This window comes from Diaporthe batatas, assembly GCF_019321695.1.
Source record: "Diaporthe batatas strain CRI 302-4 chromosome Unknown Contig00012, whole genome shotgun sequence".
NCBI lineage: Eukaryota > Fungi > Ascomycota > Sordariomycetes > Diaporthales > Diaporthaceae > Diaporthe > Diaporthe batatas.
In genome coordinates, this window is record NW_025408559.1 from 632,243 (window position 1) to 651,014 (window position 18,772).

At 56.4% G+C, this 18,772-nt stretch overlaps 5 protein-coding genes across 5 annotated transcripts; 2 read left to right on the plus strand and 3 right to left on the minus strand.

Moving 5' to 3' along the window:
* Nucleotides 1-235: 235 nt before the first annotated feature.
* On the plus strand, nucleotides 236-3,599 carry KVR01_009795 (uncharacterized protein). Its single transcript, XM_044784608.1, has 3 exons — nucleotides 236-481; nucleotides 542-1,723; nucleotides 1,782-3,599. The coding sequence occupies exons 1-3, from the start codon at nucleotides 287-289 to the stop codon at nucleotides 3,414-3,416; spliced, it is 3,012 nt and encodes a 1,003-aa protein (XP_044641043.1). The 5' UTR covers nucleotides 236-286; the 3' UTR covers nucleotides 3,417-3,599.
* Nucleotides 3,600-4,785: 1,186 nt separating this feature from the next.
* On the minus strand, nucleotides 4,786-8,828 carry KVR01_009919 (uncharacterized protein). The gene is made up of 4 exons (XM_044794815.1): nucleotides 8,809-8,828; nucleotides 8,110-8,375; nucleotides 5,615-8,051; nucleotides 4,786-5,556 (listed from the first exon to the last, which is right to left on the minus strand). The coding sequence occupies exons 2-4, from the start codon at nucleotides 8,204-8,206 to the stop codon at nucleotides 5,232-5,234; spliced, it is 2,859 nt and encodes a 952-aa protein (XP_044641167.1). The 5' UTR covers nucleotides 8,207-8,375; nucleotides 8,809-8,828; the 3' UTR covers nucleotides 4,786-5,231.
* A 756-nt stretch (nucleotides 8,829-9,584) lies between these two features.
* KVR01_009759 (uncharacterized protein) lies at nucleotides 9,585-11,795 on the minus strand. Its single transcript, XM_044786313.1, has 2 exons — nucleotides 11,177-11,795; nucleotides 9,585-11,105 (listed from the first exon to the last, which is right to left on the minus strand). The coding sequence occupies exons 1-2, from the start codon at nucleotides 11,617-11,619 to the stop codon at nucleotides 9,800-9,802; spliced, it is 1,749 nt and encodes a 582-aa protein (XP_044641007.1). The 5' UTR covers nucleotides 11,620-11,795; the 3' UTR covers nucleotides 9,585-9,799.
* On the plus strand, nucleotides 11,796-14,891 carry KVR01_009766 (uncharacterized protein). Its single transcript, XM_044789139.1, has 2 exons — nucleotides 11,796-12,058; nucleotides 12,123-14,891. Exons 1-2 carry the CDS (start codon nucleotides 12,045-12,047, stop codon nucleotides 14,776-14,778), a joined length of 2,670 nt encoding a protein of 889 aa, XP_044641014.1. The 5' UTR covers nucleotides 11,796-12,044; the 3' UTR covers nucleotides 14,779-14,891.
* A 52-nt stretch (nucleotides 14,892-14,943) lies between these two features.
* On the minus strand, nucleotides 14,944-18,468 carry KVR01_009948 (uncharacterized protein). The gene is made up of 2 exons (XM_044782926.1): nucleotides 17,468-18,468; nucleotides 14,944-17,325 (listed from the first exon to the last, which is right to left on the minus strand). The coding sequence occupies exon 2, from the start codon at nucleotides 17,281-17,283 to the stop codon at nucleotides 15,481-15,483; it is 1,803 nt and encodes a 600-aa protein (XP_044641196.1). The 5' UTR covers nucleotides 17,284-17,325; nucleotides 17,468-18,468; the 3' UTR covers nucleotides 14,944-15,480.
* Nucleotides 18,469-18,772: the final 304 nt, after the last annotated feature.

Sequence of the window (18,772 nt, forward strand, 5' to 3'; positions counted from 1 at the left end):
GAAGTGGCAGCCTTAAAATACCTGCAAATTCTCTATGGTGTGGTGTTTACAGGGGGACGACACCATCACGCGAAACCATTGGAAACGAGGCGTAGAATGCAGGGCCGCAATTGGTCACGCCAGCGTCGCCCCAATGCGCGCAAAGCCAGCTGCATCACATCGCTTCCTGCTGAGTCTCAGCTCTCAGCTGTCTGAAGAGAGTTGAAGGAATTTTGTCCTATAATGCTGTACCATCGTCCACCCCGCATCAGTGTTACTTCTCACCTGGCTGTAATGTCTGCTAGCCATGGAGCAGCAAGGGGCGTCGACCAGCACCGTCAGCAGCATTCAAATTCCAGGCGTACCCTCGGATGCGTCCGCATTGAACTCTCTGAGAAATATTTTTCGGCGACAAGAAATCCAGAAGGGACCGAGATCTGCAACAAAGCCTCGAAAAGCCGAAGTTCGATCGACAGTGGGCGTAACCAGGCCCACATCTGTTGTAAGTGAACCGAACCAAGGAGGGAAATGGGAATGGACCTTAACGAATGGACTCGTCCAGAGCTCAAGGGCGCCGCTATCAAAGGCGCAAACCGCAAAGAAGTCTGCCTCTCCTGATGCACAATCGAATCCCCAAACAATCGAGCTACAGACCAATGCCGCACCGGTGGAGTTGTCTGCCACGCAATCCGAGGCCATTATTCAGCAGTCTTTATCGGCACCCAACGGAGTTGAACCACGTCCAGTGCCCGACTTAATCACGAGAAATGACAGAATAAAACGAATTCTAGACAGGGTGAACTGGACCAAATTGCGCGGAGACACCGTCCAAGAGGTGGTTACATTTCGTGGACTTGAAGATGCAGAGACCAAATTCCAAGAATTCGAGTCATTCATCAGGGCCGAGGGCAAGTACCTGGGCCTTCCAGAGGGCTGCAAGCCATTCGAAAGAGTCTTGATCCAGGGCAGTAAGGCGGGTTCCAAACCGTGTCCTTATATACGATTCACCAACTTTCGCACCGAAGAAGATGTGAGGAAATACCATGCGGCCCTGTCCAAGAGAAAGGTCAAATGCCAGTACCACCCGCCTCTACGTCTCTGCTATGAGATTCAAAAACTCAACTTCCACGCAGCGAGCGCCGATTCTAATTTCGAAGGAGATCCCGGTGGAACTCTTTGCGGAAAGACTGCTGTGGTCGAGGATGGCGGCACTCGGCGACTTGTCACCATCGGTGGACTCATTAGAGTTGACAACAAGCTATACGCCATGACGGCTGGACACGACACAACAGCTGACAGGCAATTACAAAGTATCTCAGAATCCGAGTCTTCTTTTGGCGCTTCCACCGATGATACAGAGTACGATGATGATATAGAATCCGCATTAATATGCGGTGGACCAAGTACGGCTTCGGACGATGGGCGGCAGCCACATCAAGACAGCCGAGCTGATGAACACCGAACTAAGCCGGGATCTGCTACGTTGACCTTTCATGGATCCAGTATGTCCGGAGACGACTGGTCGCTTCACCTGATTGAGGATCCTCTACTGGCGTTGCCTAATTCATTCTCGAGGATGGATGGTGTCTCCATAGGATTCATGACGTATCCTGCCAGTCAGCCCGTCAATAGCACCACAGAGGCCTGGCTTCTCGCTGGTGTCAGTGGTCCTCGCGTTGTCGACATGCTGCCAGGGGTCGTGAGCTTTCCCCTACCATCAGGTAATTGGGTCAGCGCCTGGAAGGTCAGCAGTATTTCACACAAAAGCGTTTAGAGGATTGTCTTGCTGATAAAATAGCAAGGTCGCGCTCAATCATAGAGCGGCTCAGGACCCTCTATCTCACCAATCGTCGGCTTTACAACACGGTGATTCAGGCTCCTGGGTTGTTGATCGCCTAAATGGAAACGTTTTTGGACATGTGATCGCCAGCAACGATACTACAGCATTCCTGATTCCACTAATACACACTCTCGACTCCATCTCGCGACAGGCAAAGTTGAAAAGCACTGGAGAGATCATTGCACTCCCGCCCGCTTTCGATATGTTGGCAGACCTTGCTCGCTTATATCACAACAAATTCGGACAGGTAAACCAGGGTCGTGCCAAAATGTTCGCCTCACTGGCGTTGAACTCCGCCTCAACAATGTCTCCAGCCTCGGAAGTTGCGCCAATCATCGACTCGTTCCTCAGATCGCATGGGAATTCTCCGACAATCAAGATTGTTCTCATGAACCTACTGATGCGCACTGGGGCCGATTTGAAAGGCAATCTAGCATCTTTGTTCCGCAATGAAAATAAAGAGAGTCTCTCAAAGGTCATCGAAGACAGCGCACCTATAGGAAGACAAGTCGCAGAGGCAGCGATACGGAATCTGACCATTGCATTTGGCAATCCTCCTGAGTTCTTCGGCATCCAGGAGACACCATGGGGGAAGCGCCTTCTCCTGTCCGGAGGGAAGACACCCGATTCGAAAGAGGAGTCGAGTCGCAAGAAGCCGGGAAGCGAGTCAACCTTGGTTCAGGACATGTCTGGAGCGTTGCGGCACTCAACCAATGATTTTGTCTACAAGAACGATTGGGTGTCCAATACTAAGCCTACGGCTTTCCCTCAAATTCCTGGTGAGGAGCAGCGTGAAAAGCACAAACCCGTGCTAGATCTGCCACTACATCCTATTAGCTCTGCGCTGGACAGACCGCAACCGCAGACTGAGGATCAATCTCCGGCTGTGATTGAGAGACAATCACAACTGCCGCCCAGAGGATTAAATAAGGCCAAGATTTGTGGCTTGCCTGCATTGGCTTTTGCAGGTATAACCACTATCATTGCTGCCCTGGTAGCCGCAATTAGTGTTCTGGGCGCCTTCCTGGGCGTAGAGATACAGCAGAACAAGAGCCTCCAAGCAAGGGTCTCAGAATTGGCCGATTCTGTACCAGGTTGCCAGACTACGGTAATTACGTCGACAATTTCAGTGACAGAAACAGCAAGTACAACAACCAGCTCGAGCACTACAACAAATGCCACTAGCAACAGTGGTTTGTCAACGGGTGCTAGAGTTGGCATTGGCGTTGGGGTTGGAATTGGAGTACTCTTCCTCGTTCTGGTTGTTGGTTTTTTTTTCTTTTGGAGAAGGGCAAAGCTTCGCAAGACCGTTCCTGAATCGCCCAAATACTCAATGTGGGACTCGACCATGAACACATATTCGTATCCGGCACCACCGCGTCTCATGGAAGGACCTCAGAGCGTATCTGCACCTCCAGTCGAGATGGACGCAAGTTATCACCCCACGCGAGATCCCGGCACTCAGGTTCGGACAGCCTCTCACGGTGTGTTGTCAGGATTATCGATGCCACGTAGCCCTGAACAGGTACCGCCATCAGCTAGGGTGGCGGACGTACTTCAGCTGCCAGACCTGAATGTGGGCCTCTACTCAAGATAATGATAAATAGTTCAATCGATAGGCGAAGCTGTAATGTTAGAACAGGAGAGCACACGGGTCGTATTAGCAAATCGCAGTCAAATGCCCTCCCCAGGGCCGTCTCTCTTCTGTTCCATCTCACTTATAGTGAATGGTCTTAAACTAGTGGCTAATGCTAACAGATACTACTGCAAACAGTGGCTGTTTTTACTGCACTTTTCACGCATTTGTGTACCAGCTAATTCTACATGATTCTTGTCGCCGTGGTCGAAAGATCTTGCGTCAACACCAAGGACGACTGCTACGTTGCCAAGCCGCAGCACCACTTGAGCAGGCGCAGCGAGGGCGCCGACAAAGGATTCTTTTTTCTCACGTCTTTGCCCTGTATTCTGAAATGCGTCGTACCAAAGCCTGGGCAAAGCTGAATGTGCCCATGTGGTGTTGTCCCAGGCTCCCTGGTCGCACGGGACTGTACAGGCGTAAAACCAACAAACAACCTTGGAATTATCATTAGATTTCCTTCAATGTCTCAGCCATATCGTCCACGCACATATCTTGACCGTGAAAACACAACACTTCATTTCCCACCACCAGGCATCAATTGGTTGGCTCCGTAAGACAGGCTGTCCTTCAGGGTTTAAGGCGACGACACCTGTGAGGTGTTTGCCCCTTCTAGCGGCGCGAGGCTGACCATTGGTAGTCGGCCTATCCAGCGTGCACCCACTGCCCACTGCAATAAATCCCCCACTTCATTCTCCAGGATCGAAATCGCGTATTCATCAGATCATCTACGTGATGGGAAACCCCATGGTGGACCGGGCACTGAATTCGATACTGCACCACCTTCACCGTGATTTGCCGCTAGAGTTCTCGCGCCTCGTCCACCCCAGCGTCAATTTCCTCGAGCCGCTGAAAGCCCACACCTGCGACTGCACTGAGATCAGAGACTTTAGACTTTTCTTCTTCTCAGTAGTGAAGGCGTAAGTGAGTGAACGAAACTCATGGCGCATTTCCACCCAGAGGTATGTCGAACGCTATAGTGAAAAGTCGAGCGTCCTTCGGTTTTTATCACTTCTGTCCTTCCAGAGGTCAACTGGTGCCTTGAGCGGTTCTTGCCCGATGTGGAGTGTCGGGCAGAGAGCCTCGCAGCCAACCGACAAGTCAAGTGATGTTACATGTAAGGAAAGCAAAGCACTGACGGGGAGACTGTCACAATCAAGCGGTAGAGCTGATGTAATGTATGGTACATTTGCCGTACTGGCAAGCCCTATGATCTAATATCAGAGGGTGTCTCTGTTCTGCCTATGAGATGTTTCCTCCAAAGTCGTGGGCAAAAGTGAATAGAACAGTGGCATTCGACTCCGTGATCATCTTCTCCTGGACACCCCGAGTGACGTTGGCCAGCAGTTGCAACACTTCAATGCCCAGCCTAATGCATGCCAGTCGGCAGCCCTAGAGAACTTGCCTCGATGTTGAAGTCTAAGCGAGATGCTCCCTTCCCCCTTCCACAGAACAAAAGCACACGAACAGATACCCTGGACAGAATGAAATACAATCATGCGAAGGAAATAATTCCTTGGTAACATATGGGGATCCCCTGACAGCTTTGCTGCGCGATAGCGACGTCAAACAGCTACTCGGGTGTTGCAAGACATGATAAAGATAATGCGTGATTTCGCCTTGTACAGGCAGTTGCCGCCGAACATGCGAACAATCAGCAGAGTTGTATCGCAGCGGATGATGATGCTGGTGGCCGTCCGAGAATGGTTCCGGCAACTCTTATTATGTGTTTTCCAGTCATCGGAAAGGCTGCCGTTCGGGCTTCGGTGGGCTGGTTCAATGAGCCCAGGCCGGGGACTTCATGCCGACCATGCTGCGGATGGTGTCCGAGATGGAAATGCGATCAGCAGGAACCGGAGGGGCATTCTCGCCGCTCTTGGGTGCCATGAATGTCGAGCCGTTGGGGTTGGTGTCAGCATCCTTGACAGACCCATCGCGAATGGGAGAGGTGACCGTGCCCGAGAGAGTTGGACTGAGCGAGGCAGAAGCATTGCCAGCAAAATGCGGCAGATAGCCCTGAGCCGTGGTTGAAGTCACGGTACTGGGAAGAACATCGCTGGCGGTGAATCCTCTCTTCACCATGCTCTGCCAGAGCTTCGAGCTGCAGCAAAGAGTTGTTAATAACATGGAAGTGCGGCAAAGGGACATGTTGAACGTACCTGGTGCCATTGGCTCGGGAGTCGTGGAAATCGAGAGACTTTGTCTCGTTCACACTGGCCTCGGAAATGGACTCGCGGGAGACATCCGTGTCTTGCAGTTTCTCGGACTCCTCCAAGGCCTTCTTGAACTCCTCAGCCTGGTCACCAACCTGGCTGCTGAATGACTGGGCAGACTTCACTGAGGAAGCTCTGCTGCTGGCAACAGCCCTTTCGCCGTTCCGGAAGGTATTGTCGGGAACCACTGCACGGAATGGGTCAACCTCTCTGCCGTCTGGTGCGGCGAAGCGGTAATCGCGTCCATGCTCACCGACTGCGGCGCGGCCGCGGCCGACACTGGGCGATTCGTTTGGGGTGACTTGCTTGGCTGGAGAGGGTGGGTAGAAGTTCCTGCCATCGTACTTGGGCAGTCCTTGACCAACAGCTCGAGGGGCTTTTCCGAAGTATAGGTGGCGAGCTTGCAGCTCCTCGTCCGTCAATTTGCGGCTGTACTCGTACTCAAAGCGATGGCCGGCGTAGGGGTTGACACCTCGTGGAAGTGTCCCAACCAAGTAGGGAACACCGAGGGCGCCGTGGCCGCGCGCAGATTCACCACGGGGAGGCTGGCTGGACGTCCCATTGACCTCGTGCGGCACACCCCAAGCCTTGGAGCCTGCAGCGACGAGTTTCTTCTCGGCTGCCTCAAGCTGCGCCTGCGTTATGCCGCTCTCAGGTTTGGCTCCTTCCCAGGCCTGTTCGTTGCCGCTGGGCACAGGGCAGGACAGTGTCGAGACTGAGCGCGGCTGGAACACCGGGGCACGAGCAGCCCCGCTTGGGAGGCTAGACTTCTTGCCAGATTGCATGGAGACGAGGAAGCGATCCTGGGCCGAGTCATCTAGGCTGTACGAGGCGTTGCTGCTCTTGTTTGAGTTTATGCCGACCGAATCACGGGAGCGATCCTTCTTCCTCAGCTTTTGCTGAGAGTGAGAATTGCTTGACATTGTAGTTGCCTTGCTTTCCTTACTCTCCTCTGATTGAGACTGTGTCTTGGACGAAGGGACCGAGCTGCGGCCGCTTGACGAGGCCGCCTCGTCCTTGTCTTTGTCATTCTTAGGATAGTGCTTTTCTTCAAATCCCGTCTGGGCCTGGAAGACCCTCTCGAATCGCTCGATATCGTGGTTGAGCATCTCGATCTTGCGCTCCATATCCTTTTCGTCGATCTGGTGCTTGTTGTACTGCAGCTGATCTTCGTGGTACTTGAGGTTGGCCCGGAGGCCGTCGATCTGCTTCCTGGTGATCTGGCTCGGTCGGATGGAAGAGATTGGCGGCTTTGAGGGAGGCTGAGGAGTCGATTGACGAGAGGATGACGGCGCTGCAGTGGCCATAGAGGAAGCACCTGCGGGTTGCTGATGTCCCACAGGACCCATTGACCCAACCTGTGGCACCGGCCCCATAGGACTCATCATCGGGGGCATAGGCATCTGAGGTGGCATCATCATGGGTGGTGGGGGCATGTGACCAGCATAGCCTGGGGGCGGCATTCCAAGAAAGCCAGGGTAGTGAGAAGGGAACATTGGGAACATCCACTGCTGGCCATTGTACATGAAAGGCTTGGTGTGGTCGAACTGCTCCGGAGGCGAGAGATTGATACCGGGCTTGCCAGGTTGGAGCTCAGAAGTGTGATCCTCGGTCTTCCTGCTCTGGTTCTCCTTCCGGGTAGCCTCGTCAGCGCTGTGTGCAGTATTGGTGGGTGCAACGGGCACTGGCATTGGGAAAGGGAAACCTGGGGGCATCATAGGCATTGGCATGCCAGTCATTGGATGCATAGGTGGCATTCCGGGATAACCTGGATAGAAGAATGGCATGGGCTGAGGCATTCCCATGACTGCTGCGGGCTGCTTCGGCGCAGTCGCTGGCGCGGGGCCCGGGCCAGACTCTGCCTTCTCTTCGGCTGTGACGGCTTCTGTGTCTTTGGGACGCTTTGCAGTTGGAGAGGCAGGATTGCGTGTGTTGGGGACGATACGTCCTCCAGCAGTGACACGAACGTGAGTGGGAGACACAACTGCCTTGTAAAACCGCTGGAAGCCCTCGCTATGCTGGGCAGTCAGACCCGTGGGAGCTGGCAGAGGCTCACTGACCAAGATCTCAGAGCCGCTGCGACCGCGATACTTCCACTCCATGGGCAGCGCGGGGTCGGCTGCGTGAACTGCGGCGGTGGCAATAGCCTGGTCGGAGAGCCCAGCAGCGGGATGACAAGGGCGCTCCTGGGTGTTGTCAGCGGTGTTGACGGGCAGAGGGTCCTGTTTGATGGCGCGACGGCTCATGTTCCCCTTGAACACGACTTCCTCAGAGGCAGTGGAGGAGTCATCCATTGTCTTCTTCTTCTCACGCTTCAGCGAGTTCGAGTTGTAGCTGCGAGAGCTGACGGAGTTGACACGCGACTTGTTGCAAACCATCTCAGCTGCAGGCAGAAGGTTAGTCGAGGGCTGAGCTGTGCTGAGAGGAGAGGCGGAGCGTACCAAGTTCATTGCCCTGGGGAATGCCTGGAAGCATCTCTGCCGAGGCAGAAGCTCTGAAATTGAGCAACTCCTCGATGCTGTACACCCTGGATCTCATATTGAGGTCGATGAAGGCGAAGATGACGTGGGTCCGATGTGTCAGTGGGCAGTGCCAACGAAACTGTGTGGCATGTGACCACTTTCTGGAAGTTCCCTTGGATGAGCAGACAAGGTCGAGAAAGGCGAGAATTGCTGGGAGGGCGATTGGATCTTGCTGGCAGTTGTGGCTGCGAGCGCCTGTCAGTTTCTGATCCTCAAGCTGGCAACGAACAAAATGCGATGTTGGCACGAATTGGGGAAGCCTGCTGTCTGTGATCTCGAGTGGACTGGCGGGGAGATCGGCAAGGAATTTGGGTGAGAAAACGTCAACACGATTGCATCGCGTGGTGGTTCCCAGGAGATACTTGATCTTGACCAGCATAGAGGCCGTCATGGGCACATCCTCGCTCTGCAGCTCCCAGAGCTCTCTGAGGAGTTTCCTCACTTTCTTGCGAGTGTTGGAAGTCGGCATCTCCAGTGATAGAGATACACAAACTGGGCAGAAAACAACTGGGCAGTGAAGAGAAGGCAGTGGCAATACAACTGAAAGGATGTGAAGAGTGGGAGAACCAAAGCTTCAAGGCAAGATGTGGCAGTGTCGGGGAAAAAAGGAAGTCGTACCTATGAAGTCGCAAGGTTGGAGGAGACTGGGCGGGGTGGTGCCAAGTTGGACAAACGGCCCAGCAAGATCTAATCGAAGCTGAAGCTGCAGGATCGGACGAAAGATTCCCGCTTGGAGCCGCAATGGATCAGCAGTGTTGTCCTGACCAGCCGTTTGGCCTTAGGCTCTCCCAAGGTTAGTGTTTGCTGTGGAAGTCGAGCAGTGGGCGGATGTGGAGGGTGGTGGCGTCTTGGATGGATGGACTGGAAGCAAAGAGCGAACAGTATCAATAAACAGTTGTCGCCTGGTACAGACACGATCAAAAAACGAGTGGAAGGTTGGTGAGGATTGTGGTGTGTTCTGGGGAGGAGGAGGCTGTGCGAGGTTTGAAGCTGTCAACAAGAAATGGGAGCCCGCGGTCTGATCTTGGCCTTTGTTACTTCGTCAAGACATGGCAAGGCAAGAGCTTCTTTCTCATGTGTCTCTTCTCGGGCAGGCAGGGGCGGGCCAGGAGGACGTTCAAGGTACACTACCTCGGTGACTCCTTCCAGTGGGAGCAAGAGTGCCACTAGTGTCCATGAATGGGGGGGGGGGCATTCCTTCCTGAAAGCACAACCAGAGTTCATTTTTACTCCCTTTGACTCGGCCATGTGAAGCCCACCCAGCAGCTCACGATCCTGGAGGACCTGCTCTCTGGCAGCCTTGAAAGTGCACAAAGTGGCACACAAAATGGCCTCAATCCTGGACAGCATATTGTGTCCCAAGCAGAGGACCACAAGCAGCAACTTGGTGTGATCTCCTATACCCTCTGCAAGTGCTTTCTTGCCCGTGTGCCTTATTCTGGTCAATTGCAATGGGAGTGTGGGGGCCACCCACCTCACTTTGTGTACACTACCTAGGTAGCTACCGAGGTGCCCAGGTACTCAGGGAATTGAGAAGCGTCCAAGTTGTGACATACACATGCAGGCCATCTGGCAGGCTGCTCACCAGGGGGAAGCTCCTATCCACAGCTCAAAGATATCCCCACACACCCAGCGTCCAGTTTGCATTGGTGTTGCGCATCAGACCGCCGGCACCCATACTCTGACGCTGGGCAACCTTGTGGTCCACCTCGGTTGGTCGCGATGCCCCCATTATCCCTTGCTCCCTCCATGTTTCACGTTCTACCGTTGCCAGGGCCGGCAGCTTGAGCAGGTTCAACAGGCTTGCTCCGCTCCATGCTCCCAGGGACTCGACTGCCCGCAACTGCCCCTGCAACCCTGGCTTTTCCTGGTGCCTTCCTTTCCGCAGCTGGTCATCAATCGGGTCCAGTTCTGGCTCCCTCTCCTGTTTGGGCGCGTCGACCCACATGCCGTCGACCTCGTGGCCCCCTCCACCTCCTGTGTCGCCGGTGCCCTCGGCGCCTGTGGGCCCGCCATCACCCGCCTGTTTGCTTCCCCGCCGAAGCTTCGGGTTGGACTTGTAAGCCTCCACCCCCTTGCCACGTACGGGATCCCACCCGTGTCTCTCGATGAGCGAGCTCACCTCGTCAAAGACCCGCCCGCGGAGGCCCAAGACGCTTGAGCAGCCGCCGGTGAAAATAATGCGTGCCATGCACAGGGCCCTGACGTCCATGGGTAGCTTCAGAAGGCTGTGATATATGAGAAGGGGGATGGGCAGCTCCTCATCATCGAAGGCTTGCTGGGGCTGCTCGGAAGCGAAGAACGTGTCCTCAGAGGGGGTGGCGAGCTGGTCATAGGTCATGTCGAGTTTCTTGGGCGGGCTGGTCGATTTCAACCAGATAGAAGTGCTAGGCGGACTGCCGGATGCTGGTGGGCTGGTTGATTCGGACTCGTCCTGCTCGGTGACGGTGGGTAGGCCTTCCTGGGGCGGTTGGCTCCTTGACGACTGACCGCGGGAATGCCTGCACCATACCAGCCGGTTGACGATCTCTTCGCACTCCTCAAACGACACAAAGTGCTCGGCCTTCCCCTCAGCGCCGTCCTCGTCGGGACGCGGTGCTTTTCCGAGGGCGGTTGCCAGCAGCTTGTGTGTGTTGTCAACCAGCAGCTTGCCAGCACGGACACTGCGGCTGCTGTGCACTTCTCTGAACTCGTAGACGCCGGTCACGACCGTCTCAGACCAGCCCATGTCGACAACCAGTGCCGAGCGCACACCAGCGGAGATCGCACAAGCGACAGGTGAGGACAGAAGTGAGATGGCGGGGGCGTGGAACCTGTTGAACAGCGTGTCCAGCGCGGTGGCCAGGAGAGGCAGTGGCACGCCAGACGGTAGAACAACAACCATCCTCCGAGGCCGAGAGTCAATTAGAAGATATCTACGTAGACCAGGAGATTAGCCATGGCGCCCCGGGCGCAGGGGAAGGTTGCATAGGACGCTTGGCCGCACTTATTGAAGGCCTCCCTCAGCCCCCTCTCCATCCGGTCCCCAACCAGGCCAAGATCCAAGCCCCTGACATCGTGCCTCCACAGCTCGTGCTCCTCACCCCACTTGGTGCCTCTGGCCCAGTCGTCGACGAAGCCGACCTCCCAGGCGCGCAGGTCTCCAACACGGCGCGTCTGTGCCGGGCTGAAGGACACCAGGGCCTTGGGCACGGCGTCACCAGCGAACCCGGCGCGCAGCCTGCGGGAGCCCAGTTCTATAACCAGGACCTCGTCCTCGGCGCGGAGGGAGGACGGCGAGTTGAACTGGGAGGGGATGGACGGCATCGAGCGGACGGGCGTGCGCGGGTTGGCCGACGACGACGAGTCTCCAGAGGGCGCTGCGCCGCCGCGGATGCTAGACACGGCGCGGTGCGGGAGGCTGGCTCCTCCCGAAGCCGAAGCGGCCATGACGACGAGTTGCGGTTGGGGCGGGAGTTACTCTGGGGTTGGGCTGGCAACTTGGGAGAGGCAATTCCCGCGAGGTTGTGCAGGCATGGCGGCCGTCGCGTTTGCTACTTTTAGTCAGTACGTTAAAGTGGTCGCGGCTCCAGGGATTGTGAGCCGCATGTCGTCTGCCGCGGCGTCTCTGTGGTAACATGCACAACCCCTGTCGCTGTGGCCCAAAGGGGTAAAACGTCAACACAGTCCCCTGACCAAGTCCATTTGGGTACTTTTGCATTTCACCAGTCTGGCTGAGTCGAATAGACACGGCGACGGACCCCAATAAGTCCCGTCTGGCAGTTCTCACGGTCCAAATTCCTTAATGATCTGCTGCCAATCAACATGGCTTGACCTTGAAGAATTGAATCTGCTACCAGTGCATTGCATCCAATATGGGTATCAAAGGGTTTGTTGACAGTCTTCTTTCTTCTTCTCACTGGCCCTGCTCCTGCCGCTGACCGAGGGTACAGGATTTACAAGGAGATTGGCCCGGGCAAGCGGGTGTCCCTCTGCAAGCTCGCGGTTGACCACCTCGAAAAGACCGGGCGGCCACTCCGCATCGCCATTGACTTTGCAATATGGTCATTCCAGGCCCAGGCCGCGCGCGGCGGGGCAAACCCGGCCGTCCGCACCCTCTTCTACCGCCTGGTCCGCCTGCTCTCTCTGTCCATTGTCCCCATCCTCGTCTTTGATGGGCCCAACAAGCCCAGGTTCAAGCGCAACAAGCGCTCTCGCGGGCCCGGAGACAGCGTCTCCGTCGCAATGGCCAAGCGCATGGTGAGGCTTTTTGGGTTCCATATCCACGACGCGCCTGGCGAGGCCGAGGCCGAGTGCGCCCTTCTACAGCAGCAAGGTGTCGTGGATGCAGTCTTGTCCGAGGATGTGGATACCATAATGTTCGGCTCCACGCTCACCTTGAGGAACTGGTCCTCCGAGGGCACACGGGCTGCAAAGACGCCAACACACGTGTCTGTCTACGACGCCCGAGAGCTGGGCCAGGGCGAATCTGGTCTCGACAGGGAGGGGATGGTGCTCGTTGCGTTGATGAGCGGAGGTGATTACATTCCCGAGGGAGTACCAGGTTGCGGTGTCAAGGTTGCATGCGAAGCGGCCAAGGCTGGGTTCGGCAGGAGGCTTTGTCGGATCAAGAGGTCCGACCAGGACGCCCTGAGCGACTGGAGGGAGGATTTGATGAGCGAGCTGCAGACCAACAAAAGCAAGCTCTTCCGAACCAAGCACAAGGCCTTATCGATCCCCGATGACTTCCCGAGCATGGAGGTATTGAGATATTATACCCACCCGGTGGTCTCGCAGCCTGAGACGGTCGAGGCATTGAAGAGAGAACTCCCAGCAAGGAGAGAGGTTGACATCGCTGGTCTTCGGGCATTCACGGCTGAGACATTCGACTGGGTCTACAAGATTGGGGCGGTCAAGTTTATTCGAGTGCTCGCACCAGGCTTGTTGAACCAGGCCCTGATGGAACTCAGCAAAAAACAGTTGGAATCCGACGATCCAGATCTCCGCGAGCGCGTGGAGGCGGAGGTGGTCAAATCGATCAACACACGTCGACACCATTTCAGTACAGACGGCACGCCAGAGCTTCGAATCTCCTACATCCCAAACGACATCGTCGGGGTGGACCTAGATGCCGAAGAGGACGAGGTCACGCCCACACACGGGAGGTCAGGTATAGCACTCAACAGTGACGATGAGGGCGGTGACCAGGTTGAGGAGGCCGAAACGGGACCGAAGAAGGTCTTCGATCCTCTCCAACCCGATCTCGCCTGGGTCCCCGAGACGGTGGCGAAACTAGGTGTGCCGCTTGCGGTGGAGGACTGGGAAGCAAAGCAACGAGCAAAACAGCTGGCAAAAGGAGTCAGGAAAGCACCAGCCAAGAAGCCCCAGAAGCCCCGGAAGAAAGCCCCGGATATGCCTACAGGGGCTCTTGATCAATACGTTCAGAGCACAAAGCCCATCACAGTCTCTCAAAAGCCGTCCGAGTTACCACCGTTGCTCTTGTCATCCTCCCCTCCGCTACAAATACCGCGTTCTCTCACGGATTCCGCAGTAACTGTCTCAAGGACGGTGAGCCAACGAGAACTTCGGCGTGTCCCAGCCTCCAAAGATGGTCAACCCAAATCAAGGGAGATGCAGAAATCGAAAGAAAAAGTGCCAGAGCTGTCGTTAGACACCAACCCCTGGACGATAGCAAGCTCGCAAGCCACACCGAAGGCGTCCAGGACAAGGACAACAACGTCAGAGGCCATAATCATCTCATCCAGCCCTGTCGATATAAGACACTCGACGGCCATCACATCACCATCGTCTCGCAAAATGGGAGGCAATACAATACCTCCGAACCCTCCAGCCCGACCTATATTCAACAACTCTCATGACATTCCACCACACGATGATTCGCTCGACGTCGACGGCAGTCTAGCACAAGACATACGGCCAATCGAGGCAAGGCCAGGCTCAAGAAAGCACAGCTACCCAACGGACGATTCACCTAGAAACCCAGCTGCTAAGCGCACTCAGAGAAGTACAAGCACAACCAAGCCCAGGTCAGTGGGGCCTCCGAGGCGATCTGTCCCCCGTGCCCGGGCTCAACCGGCCGCGGACCAGGCCTCGATCAAGAACTTCGGGAAGCTGTCCGAGACGATGGGCAGGAGCAGTATCATGCCCGCCACAAAACCGCCCCCACCGTACGGCTTGGACTCGGACGAAGAGTTTGAAGAGCTGCACGCTCTCTGCTCGAAGAGAAAGGCCGCGGTGCGGGCCGCAGGCGGCCCGCGGCCTTCTGGTGGTGGCCCCATCACAACACCTGACCTGGGGCTGCACAGCAACAGCAGCAGCAGTAACAAAGCTGCACCGCCAAGGACAAGTAGCAATAGCGCCGATGCTTCAAGAACGTCGCCATCGTCACCAGCAATGACCAAGGTCTACCTGCCCCGCACGAGCGACGTGGGGCTCGGCTACTTTACGGAGCTGGAGGTCACGCGGGAGGAGGCCGACCGCATGGTCCGCGAGGATGCGCTCGCCGCCGCAGCCGACCGGAGACCCGGTGGCTTCCGGGTATGGAGGCAGAGCGAGACTTCGATCTTGGATTTGACGGGGGAGGATTAGCCGGTGTTGATTGGACATTCCTCAAGTCGTGTTGGATAGCCTAGGGGAGCGAGTGCTTTAGGCATACAGCCTCCATGAGTAATGATGACATGAATTCGACAATGCGCCTACGATTGTTGTTTGCCCTTCTCAACCGCATGCTGTGATGTAGCCGAAGCGCACGCTGATCTTATATGTGCTTTCCTCATTGACGGGTATCCTAGGTATAGTACGGTGTGAAGTGTAAGCTATGTGAAGTGTGTGTAGGTGTGGCGAGTCGCAGAAAAGGAGGCTCGTTACACGAGTTTGGGTCATCAATGTCCATGATATATCGTTAAAACAGGAAATGAAAATGGGACAACCAGGTTGCCCGACAAGACCCAAAGCAAATGATTGTGGAGAAGAGAAGAAGGGGTGAAAAAGTAAATGCCGCCCGAAATGCCTGCAGAGGAGAAAACCCAAAACAGATCCGGCCACCGACGACGCCAGCGGACTTCAATTACCCTTTGCCCTTGCCCTTTGTGCCAGCTCTTCCAAAATGCATTCCTAGAGGTATTGACAGTCTCCTCCTCGTCGTCATGACCGGCCAGCCGCCGCAAATGCATAAAACCAATGTCGTCAACATCGCTCAGTCGCTTCATTTCATGCGAGCGCCCTCCGCTCGCTCGCTCGCTCGTGCATCTCTTTCGTTTCGACATACCGTCCATTCCTTCTGTTCATCGATCAATCATCAACGGCCCACGGCAGGTCTCGGTCGCTGACCCGCGTACAGGTGAGGTACCCGATGCCCTCGGCGGCACGGCTGCCGCCGGCCAGGTCGAGCTCAAGGCCGCTGCCCATGAGCGGCCTTACGACCTCGCGCGCCATGGCCTTGAGCTCGTCGACGCGCTTCTCGAACCGCCGCAGGTTGTCACGGCTGTACATCTCGGGCGTGAGCTTGAGGAAGCGCTTGCATTCGTCGTGAGTCAGGTAGCCCGGCGCGCTGGCCCCCGTCATGCCGCCCAGCGTGCGGTACGTGCGGCCTAGCGAGGCCAACGGCGGCACTAGGGGAATGACCGGCTGCACTGCTGATGACGCCGGGACGAGCGCCGTGTTGTTGTTCCCGCTGTGAGGGCCCGAGTTGTTGCGCGTCCGCCCACCGCCGCCGTTTTGTGCTAGCGCCCTCCGGTCGCTTGGTGGTGCCGGCACTGGTCCAGGTGTGGTATTGTCTGCCAGCCACTGCCTGAAGAAACTCACGGCTAACCAGTCGAGGTAGCCTGTCGCGGGGGTTACCCGCTCCCCGGATCTTGTGGTCAGATTGAGCCTGAAAAGGCGTCCCTCGACCCTGGCGACGGTTTCTTCCAGCTCATCGACCTTGTCCTCGATGATATCCAAGACTGACTCAGGCAGGGTGTTCCTGAGGCTGCGCTCCCCGGCAGGCCACTGGCCGACCACGTGGATCAGAGCCTCCTGGAAGATGATCTTGCTTCTTGCCAGATGGCCTAGCCGAAGATAGCTGATGGGGTATTTGGCGATCTGTTTCCACAGCCGGCTCTGAAACTGTAATAGGTGGTGATCCACCCTCGGCCCAACAACAGCCAGCGCATCGTACTGGTCGGCGATGGTGAGCAGGGATTTGCATTGTACGTATGCATCGGCGATATTTATCCCATCGAGAACGGGTGAGAAATTGTACATTATGCGGAAGAGATTGTCGTAGTCGCGAAGGGTGTCTTGGTCGTCGGGCGGCGGGGGCGGGAGGTTCGAGGAGGTATTCGTAGGTAATGGGTATTGGTTGTGCGTGGGCGAGGGCATACTGAGGTTCGCGACGGACCGAAAGAAATCGCGCGAGGTCGACTGACTGTGCGAGTGTTTCGTGCGGCCAACGGCGCTGCTGCTGCTGCTGTTGCTACTTGAACCTCCGCCGAAGATGGATGTGGTTGGAGGTCCCATCAGACGGCCCGTCGCGGCAGAGGTATTGCTGCTGCTCTCCTCCTTCTGCACCAGCATGGGTATGTCGTCGCCCCCCTTCCCGTAGTCAAGCTCATACCTCCACCTCTTCCTCGGCGTCCCTATGTTTGCCCGCGACACGGCGGTGCCCCTCTCGGCGGCGGCACCGCCCTCGCCTATCCTGGCCAGCTCTCCTCCTGACGCTGCACCATTCCGCGCCGGTGCAGGCGGTGCAGGCAGTGCGGGCAGGTCGGGCAGGTCGGGCACGTCTACCGCCTTGGACCAAGGTTCGCTCGTGCTCGCCTCGAAGAAGCCGCTACACCGCGTCAGGGTGTGCCGGTGCAGCAGATAGCGGTTCTCGTGGCCCGAGGGTACCTTGACGACGATCTCGACGTCGCCGGAGTGGGAGAACCAGGGGAACTCATTCTGCGGGACGTAGGAGGCACCGCCGGCATAAGACCTGTTGTAGTGGTGGCGTCGAGAGGATCGGTGTCGCGCGCCAGTGGTGGAGCTGGTGCCGACGACGGAACTAGGGCCGCGGACGGTGACTGTGCCCCCAGAGCCGGACGTGGAGGAGTGGTCGGGCTGCGAGACCATGGCCACGCCTTGAAGAGGGGAGACGCAGGCGATGGTGTGCCTCTGGAATGGGTCAGCGCTTGGCCAGTGCCCAGAGCCCCTCGGTAAGGGTTAATGAGTAAATGGGCGGCCGTGAAGGGATGAGGCGGGCGATCACGGTGTGGCTGGAGGTGGTGAGGGATGTCTGCTGCTGGGGTGTACTAACAGTTATCAGCACGAGTTAGGTGGGAAAGTAGGTAGGCTGGTAGGATGTCATAAAGGAGGGGTCGGTCAGGTCACCAGCAGACAAGGCTTGCGAGGTGCAGCGCGATGGCATCAACATCTTCTGTTTCATAACATTACACGAGATGCGCAACATCCAGCAGAGCCTGCCACAGGAGACGGGGTTGGGAAGGGGAGGAAATAAAAAGACCAAAAGGAGAAAAAAGACATCGAGTACCAGCCCCTTGGGGGGGGGGGAGAGAGACTGAAAATGGAAAAGCATCGACTGACCGTGTACACCCTACCCGCCTACCCAGACTTGCCAGACAGACTATGGCCTTGGGCACGGTCTATTGGGCTACGGAGCACCGCACTCTCACAAGAGGGCAGTCGTCACGGGCCAGCCGCTTGCAGCTCAGGAGCCGGCCTGGCTGGCTTATTGGGGGGTGGTGTGGCTAGGCTGCTGGGCTGGCAGGCTGGTTGGAGGTGGAGGTCGCCGAACTGTCTGGCTGCCGGCTGTCTGAGTGGCGGACAGGAAACTCGTGAGGCTGTGCCTGTCGGTCGCCACACCTGGGTATCATTCAGGGACGCCCTGACACGACCTGTGCTGCCGGTGGCTGGGCAGCTGCTTTCCTTCCTCTAGCCTCTTGCACTCAGGTCGGTCCAGCACAATTGGGCGTCGGACTCGGGGATCGGCAGTGATTGTTCAATTAGAATTAGGATGATGGAGTCCGAGTCGATCTTAGAGCCTCGAATGACTATTCAGCTGAATAGCAACAATGCAAAGTCCACAAGAGCCCAACCAGGAAGAAAGAGGGGGGGTAGGAGAAAGCGGCAGGAAGGTGGGCAATTAAGATCAAGCCTCGGTTTTTGGGATAACAAGACAGGACAACTCGAAATTCGAAGTGCCAACAGCAAATTGACGAGAGAGTAGAGGTGCCCAAGGAGATAATAGTCTGTCTGTCTTGCATTATCATGTGAAATTTTTTTCTCTTCTATTCCCCGTCTTGCCATAACTGACCCCTCTCCCAGGGACGGAGGGCCTGTCTTGTCGCGTTATCATGCGCGTCTGCCACTTGTTTTGCCATGAGGCCGTCAGGTCTGCATCTCCTGCAGAAAATCAACGTGCATTGCCCACCAAACAATCTGTCCCGGCTCGGGTCCATGCACACCGCACCAGCGAGGGATCCATGATTCCCCCACGTTTGAGATGTCCCATACCAGCAGACCTGCCATAGCACACACCATGTGAGCGACCTGCAAGCACTCGCCTCGTACCGGGCTTCGTTGTCCAGGGTTTCCTTAGTTT

Bases quoted from the DNA above. Each gene is read 5' to 3' on its own strand.
- KVR01_009795 (XM_044784608.1), top strand. From the start codon at position 287: ATGGAGCAGCAAGGGGCGTCGACCAGCACCGTCAGCAGCATTCAAATT. The intron at 482-541 runs GTAAGTGAACCG...GGACTCGTCCAG, and splicing joins TAACCAGGCCCACATCTGTT to AGCTCAAGGGCGCCGCTATC. The intron at 1,724-1,781 runs GTCAGCAGTATT...TAAAATAGCAAG, and splicing joins ATTGGGTCAGCGCCTGGAAG to GTCGCGCTCAATCATAGAGC.
- KVR01_009919 (XM_044794815.1), bottom strand. From the start codon at position 8,206: ATGAGATCCAGGGTGTACAGCATCGAGGAGTTGCTCAATTTCAGAGCT. The intron at 8,052-8,109 runs GTACGCTCCGCC...TTCTGCCTGCAG, and splicing joins TCCCCAGGGCAATGAACTTG to CTGAGATGGTTTGCAACAAG. The intron at 5,557-5,614 runs GTACGTTCAACA...TCTTTGCTGCAG, and splicing joins TCCCGAGCCAATGGCACCAG to CTCGAAGCTCTGGCAGAGCA.
- KVR01_009759 (XM_044786313.1), bottom strand. From the start codon at position 11,619: ATGGCCGCTTCGGCTTCGGGAGGAGCCAGCCTCCCGCACCGCGCCGTG. The intron at 11,106-11,176 runs GTGCGGCCAAGC...TGGTCTACGTAG, and splicing joins CTGAGGGAGGCCTTCAATAA to ATATCTTCTAATTGACTCTC.
- KVR01_009948 (XM_044782926.1), bottom strand. From the start codon at position 17,283: ATGGTCTCGCAGCCCGACCACTCCTCCACGTCCGGCTCTGGGGGCACA.